The sequence below is a fragment of the Phaseolus vulgaris genome, chromosome 4, assembly GCF_000499845.2.
Source record: "Phaseolus vulgaris cultivar G19833 chromosome 4, P. vulgaris v2.0, whole genome shotgun sequence".
Lineage (NCBI taxonomy): Eukaryota > Viridiplantae > Streptophyta > Magnoliopsida > Fabales > Fabaceae > Phaseolus > Phaseolus vulgaris.
The window spans coordinates 42,348,348-42,354,799 of NC_023756.2; the positions used below are offsets into that span (position 1 = coordinate 42,348,348).

Here is a 6,452-nt window from a genome sequence, read left to right on the forward strand (position 1 = left end):
TTGCAAAGTTGTAATATTTGTAGAAAGCCAAAAATGATTTTCGGAAATTAAATTTGAAAGTTTTTTTAAGAAAAAATATTTTTTAGATTATTTAGTTTTTGGATTCTACAATTTACAATTGAAATGTATAAACTTTTACATGGTGTGATTTAGAAGTTAAAAATAACTTATGGAATATATAATCTGAAAAACATTTTTATATTTTAAATTGTATATTTTGATATTTAAAGTGTTTAACAATCCAATCTTTAAATTACACAATCTAAAACTAAAATATGAAAAATAGAAAAAAAAATTACACTATTTAAATTTACGAGGATGCATGTGGAATGTAGGAAAGAATGGCTAACTATAAGCAATTTCTTTTTGCATATTTTCAAAAGTATCCATTCTAGATTTTAAAGTTCGAAATACAAAAATTTGTATTTTAGAATGTAAATGGTAGAATCCATAATATAAATTTTAAAATTAAAAATGTGTATTTTAAATTATACAATTAATTGTATTTTTGTATTTTAGATTGTACAATTTTAAAATATAAAAAAATACAAATTCTAACTTACAAAGTCTATAACAAGGAAATTCTCCATATTTCACACTTACAAATTTTTTTTAAAAAGTATTTAATAGAAAATATAAAAAAATAAATTGAATATTTTGTAAAATATGGAGTGAAGGAAAAAACACATACACATGTTGGAAGAAATCCTTCTAAGAATAAGACTTTTTCTTCCTAGACCTCCATATGTTATTCTCTAACCTCTATAAGTTTTTTTTCAAATTCATAATTAGCTTCCGAATTACATAATCTGGAAGTCTTTTTTTATATGCATGATTAGTGTATGGATTATATAATTCAGAAGTCTTTTTTAATATGAGATTAGCTTCCGAATTACGTAATCTGAAAGTATTTTTTCAAATGTATGTATGAATTACATAATTCAGAAGTTACTCATAAATTCAGATTTCAGGATTATATAATTCGGAATACCATTTTTTTAAAATATATTTCGGATTACATAATCCATAAGTTGTTTCTGAATCCAATATTAACTTTCAGATTATGTAATCCAGAATAAGAAAGTGGCCCAAAAAAGATAAAAAAAGTATTTTAATGTTTTGTACGGGATGACAAAAGAATATGGAGGTGCCAGGAAAAAACAGTCTTAGAATAAAGACGGTTTCTTCCTGCACCTCCATATCTTCTTCTGGCACCTCCATACACAATGAGAAAATACATTTTTATCCTTCCTGTGCCACCCCCATAGAATAACTTCCGGATTATGTAATCCAGAAACGCATTTGAAAAAAGACTTCCGGATTACATAATCCGGAAGTTAAAAAAGACTTCTGGATTATGTAATCCGTAAAGTAATCATGCATCTGAAAAAAGACTTCTGGATTATATAATCCGAAAGCTAATTACAAATTTGAAAAATGACTTCCGGATTATGTAATCCGGAATATTACAGAGGGGTAGTTTTGGAAATACAAAAATCTATGGAGGTGAGAGAAGAAGGTATGGAGGTGCAGGAAGAAGCAGCCTAGAATAAACCTATCAAAATTTATGGCCCATGCATGAAGAAAAGCCCGACTATAAACCTACCAATATTCCTGGCCCATTACAAACTTAAGCCTTCAAATTGGGAAACTTCACATTAAAACAGTAATTGAAGAAAATTTTGAATACAATTCTAGAAAATGTGTTTGAATGTATACATTTTTGGTAATATTTCTCTATTCAATCAGACAAAAAGTTATCATAGCCTTTTGAAGTGTAGGTTCAATTTTGCACTGTTACATGAGAGCTGCATAAAAGCAAAAAGTTCTCTGCTTAAGGACGATGTTTTACTTTCAGAACGTTGTTTTCTGTAATGGTGGTAATCATTATTTTTGTCGTAACTAGTGCTTATTTCTAACCATTATCTCTCTTGGAGAAAATCATCAAACACTGCCTGCAGTTTTAGAACCAAGAATGCGAAACTGTTGGCTACGTTCCGACCTTCAATCTTACAAATCAACAACCTAGGCCATGTCAGAAAACCACAAAACAAACCTTTTACTCAAAACAATTAACTATTTTCCTTCAAATAACGTTTAAAATAATATTGTTAGGATTAATTATAAAATTTGAGGTACTGTTAATTTTAAAATTTGAATATTATAAATGAATCATATATATTAAAATATTTTGAAAACTAATATTAAATATTTTCAAAGGTTTTCATTGATTCAACGTTTTCGAGAACCGCGGCAGCTAGAAAGGGAGCAGAAGCACTCACCATATTCCTCTCTGCATGCTTTGTGGACCCACTCGCGTAGGAGCAAGAGTCTCATGATGCCCAACATAAACCATCTCAGCCGTACACGTCATTCTTCTATTTTCCACGATCGACGCTCTATATTCAACGTCCTTCCACCGTGGCCACGTTCCAACCACTCTATAAATCAACCAATCGCTCTCCTGCATTTTCACTCCAATCGTCACTCTCTCCGAAAATCGCAGCGACGCTCGGAAAATTCAAAACCGTGAAAAACTTACTCTGCAATGGCAACAATCAAGGTCGTCAAGGCTCGCCAGATCTTCGACAGCCGCGGAAATCCCACCGTTGAAGTGAGTTTTCTCTCTTTCGCCATTTTGTTTTTTCGTTTTCTGTTGGAAACTGAGAAAATGAGCGGGAAAAATGAGAGAAAATGAATTCACGCTCCGTTTTCGGTGTTACATAGAGAACGTTGATTCTTTACTTCACTTGCATTCTGTATTTTTTGCGGCGATGTTTTATGCAAAGCTTTGGTTTCTATATTCTAAATGCGGAAATATTTATCCACGTTCTATTTCGATGTTAGTAGATAACTTGATTTTATTTTTGTTTATGCGAAGCTATGTTTTGTTGATTCTGAATGCGGTTTGTTGTTGTCAGGTTGACGTTACTCTCAGCGATGGAACCTTCTCCAGAGCCGCTGTGCCTAGCGGTGCTTCTACAGGTAAATGATCGGTGTTTGTTCGGTAGAAGGAACTGTGTTTTTTATTTTCAATGTTGTTGTGAGATATTGTTTGTCTTGTTCTGCTTGAAGCGTCATTATCATACCTTCCAGTGATTGTTTGGTTTGAAGTGTGGTAGTTGGTTGTCTAGAAGAGGAATGCGAAGGTTTTGCATGTTATATTACTGTTTATTGGTTTCGAAGGTTTGCTTCATATGGTTATGGCTTGTGATGGTAGTTCTGAAAGTGGTGTGTCCTTACTCGTTTTGCTTTCTGCGAAGGTGTTTATGAGGCTCTGGAATTGAGGGATGGAGGCTCGGACTACCTCGGCAAAGGTGTTAACAAGGTGCTTGACGTTTGATATTCTGTTATTTCATTTTTATGTATTTACAAGGTTGTTTGACAAAAAAGGAAATGCAAAAATGGTAATCATTTACTTTTTGCATTTATTGTTTTTGTCGTTTATGATGTGTTGTAACTGATAATAAGACCTCGTATTTGCTTTCGCGTAGGCTGTAGAGAATGTGAATACAATAATAGCACCTGCTCTGATTGGGAAGGTATTTTGCAGCTGTAAAATTGGACTTGTGGAATATTGTTTGAAACATGTTAATGGTGGAAAATTGATTTCATTTGTTACTTGTTTTCTGTCTTTATAGGACCCAACCAAGCAGACTGAAATTGACAATTATATGGTACAGCAGCTTGATGGAACTGTTAATGAGTGGGGGTGGTGCAAGCAGAAGGTATCGCTACATGATTTCGTTTGAATTATTGAACTCGGTGACTGCATCTTTTGTAGCTGTGCTGGGCATTCATTTTATGCTAATTGGGTTTCCAATATGTTGACATTTTCAGCTCGGTGCCAATGCTATTTTGGCAGTGTCACTTGCTGTCTGTAAGGCTGGTGCGGCAGCGAAGAAAATTCCTCTGTACAAGGTATGTGATGTTTTTCAGTAATAATTGCTCTTATCTGTGAATCTTGTGTTCTTATGGTATGTGCTTTTGTGTGGTTTTAATTTTTCAGCATATTGCCAATCTGGCTGGAAACAAGACTTTGGTATTGCCTGTACCTTCATTCAATGTTATCAATGGAGGCTCACATGCAGGAAATAAACTAGCAATGCAGGTAATGTCTATTTAATGCAATAGTTGAACAGGGACAATTTTTGATTGAAATACGTATCTTGTGTCCTCTTTTATAGGAATTTATGATTCTCCCTGTTGGGGCATCTTCGTTCAAAGAAGCAATGAAAATGGGCGTAGAAGTATACCATCATCTAAAGGTTACATAGTCCTTTCTTTCTGACTTTATTTTTCACAAAATGAAAAAAAAAAAATGGATGAAAGAAAAAACATTATATTAGTGGTCATGAATTGAGATGTTCACGTGTTTATCTTGCAGTCTGTGATTAAAAAGAAGTACGGACAGGATGCTACTAACGTGGGTGATGAAGGTGGCTTTGCTCCTAATATCCAGGTTTTAATCGGCTACTTATAATTTTATCGATCTAGTCATTATTTAAAAGTAATATATGATTTTCTTGCTTGCATTTAGCTGAATGATTTATGTTTTTGTATATATCAATATCTTGTAATGTAATATTCCTAAGATGTATGAAAAACTATATATTTTTTCTCTGTTATAGAACTTTATCTGCTAGTTCAATACAATTTTATCTCCCCAAAGCTCATGTTTGTTTAATTTTGTAGGAAAACAAAGAAGGTCTTGAGCTTCTGAAGACTGCCATTGCCCAAGCTGGTTATACCGGAAAGGTTGAATCTCTGTCTACTGAATTTAAGTTAGCACCTTAACATATGGCTGATTAATTTCTATTCTCACAGGTTGTAATTGGTATGGATGTTGCTGCTTCAGAATTTTACAATAGCAAGGACAAAACATATGACTTGAATTTTAAGGAAGAGGTTGACATCTTACGAACCTTCTCCCACTTTTTTCATAAATTTTCATTTTCCCGCCATTAAGGAAGAGGTTGTCAAACTCTCTAGCTGGATAACCTACTACTACCTCTTTGCAGAATAATGATGGATCGCAGAAAATCTCAGGAGACAGCTTAAAGAATGTCTACAAATCATATGTGACAGATTATCCAATTGTGTCTATTGAGGATCCATTTGATCAGGATGACTGGGATACCTATGCAAAGTTAACAAGTGAAGTTGGTCAGCAAGTGCAGATTGTTGGTGATGATCTCCTCGTCACCAACCCGAAGGTATGCTTAATTAACTCCAAATCTGTGAGCTATGTACTCCAAACACGTATCATTTTGACAATATTGTCTTTGTTATTAACTATGTAGCGTGTGGAGAAAGCAGTTAAGGAAAAGGCTTGCAATGCCCTTCTGTTGAAGGTAAACTAATGGCTTTCTTTTATCTTGCTAGATAGAGGATCAGAATTTTAGATGACCCTGTTATTTAAATATCTTTTTAATCTGAAAATTTGTTTATCTATTTTATTAAGATGTTTTCGTTTTTGTACTTTGAATTTTAGGTGAATCAAATTGGTAGTGTAACTGAAAGTATTGACGCTGTGAAAATGTCTAAACAAGCTGGGTGGGGTGTCATGACTAGCCACAGGAGGTAATGAATGTTCATTTTCCCCCCTTGTATGCATTTGTTCTGTTTTTTTGACATTGTATTGCTCTTTCTAAGTGCAAACTAATGCGTTTCATTTTGTATGCTGTAGTGGTGAAACTGAGGATACCTTCATCGCAGACCTCGCAGTTGGGTTATCAACTGTAAGTTGCCAGAAGCCATTTTAGAATCGTTTGTCATGGTTCTTCTTCATTGTTTCAGTAGAGAACCTTTATGTCTGAATTTTGAAATAGGAATATTTTGCATAAGCTGATATAATGTAATGATGTTGTGTGATAATCTAACAGGGCCAGATAAAGACTGGAGCTCCCTGCCGATCTGAAAGGCTTGCCAAGTACAACCAGCTTCTGAGGATTGAGGAGGAGCTTGGTTCAGCTGCTGTGTATGCTGGTTCCAAATTCAGAGCCCCAGTGGAACCCTACTGATTATTCAGCATAGGATGACCAAGCAGCATTTAAATAAGATTCTATTCACTGCATGGGCCTTCACATCTTTTTAACTTGTCTTTGAGAGTGTTTTTTTGTGCGAGAAAGTAGGTCAGCAATATATGTTTCTATGTTTGGCCAATTATCAACTACTACTACAGTTCTTGGATGAATTTTATACTGTTTCTAATCCTCAAATCACAATCATCTCCTTTTTTCTCCCTTCAACTTTACCTTCTCATCAATTCAAATTACAATCGTTAACTTTTACGCCTAATACCATATTTGGAAGGCAACACTATTTGAGGAAACTGATAATTCAAAAAAAATGCAAAATTGAATAGGTTTCATTTAAATTGACGTGTATTTTGATTTGGGTGGAAGACTCGTAATTTCTATATTTTTAAAGTGAATGATATTAAAGAAACG

At 33.9% G+C, this 6,452-nt stretch overlaps 1 protein-coding gene across 1 annotated transcript; it reads left to right on the plus strand.

Annotated features, from left to right (window-relative positions):
* The first annotated feature begins 2,460 nt into the window (after nucleotides 1-2,460).
* On the plus strand, nucleotides 2,461-6,251 carry LOC137837736 (enolase). The gene is made up of 16 exons (XM_068646845.1): nucleotides 2,461-2,614; nucleotides 2,922-2,985; nucleotides 3,264-3,328; nucleotides 3,495-3,542; nucleotides 3,642-3,728; nucleotides 3,841-3,921; nucleotides 4,010-4,111; nucleotides 4,188-4,268; nucleotides 4,388-4,462; nucleotides 4,696-4,758; nucleotides 4,828-4,908; nucleotides 5,022-5,216; nucleotides 5,304-5,354; nucleotides 5,495-5,583; nucleotides 5,690-5,741; nucleotides 5,886-6,251. Exons 1-16 carry the CDS (start codon nucleotides 2,549-2,551, stop codon nucleotides 6,021-6,023), a joined length of 1,338 nt encoding a protein of 445 aa, XP_068502946.1. The 5' UTR covers nucleotides 2,461-2,548; the 3' UTR covers nucleotides 6,024-6,251.
* The last annotated feature ends 201 nt before the right edge of the window (nucleotides 6,252-6,452 follow it).

Coding starts and splice junctions, on each gene's coding strand:
- LOC137837736 (XM_068646845.1), top strand. CDS start 2,549: ATGGCAACAATCAAGGTCGTCAAGGCTCGCCAGATCTTCGACAGCCGC. Junction 2,986..3,263: donor GCCTAGCGGTGCTTCTACAG/GTAAATGATCGG, acceptor CTTTCTGCGAAG/GTGTTTATGAGGCTCTGGAA. Junction 5,742..5,885: donor TCGCAGTTGGGTTATCAACT/GTAAGTTGCCAG, acceptor ATAATCTAACAG/GGCCAGATAAAGACTGGAGC.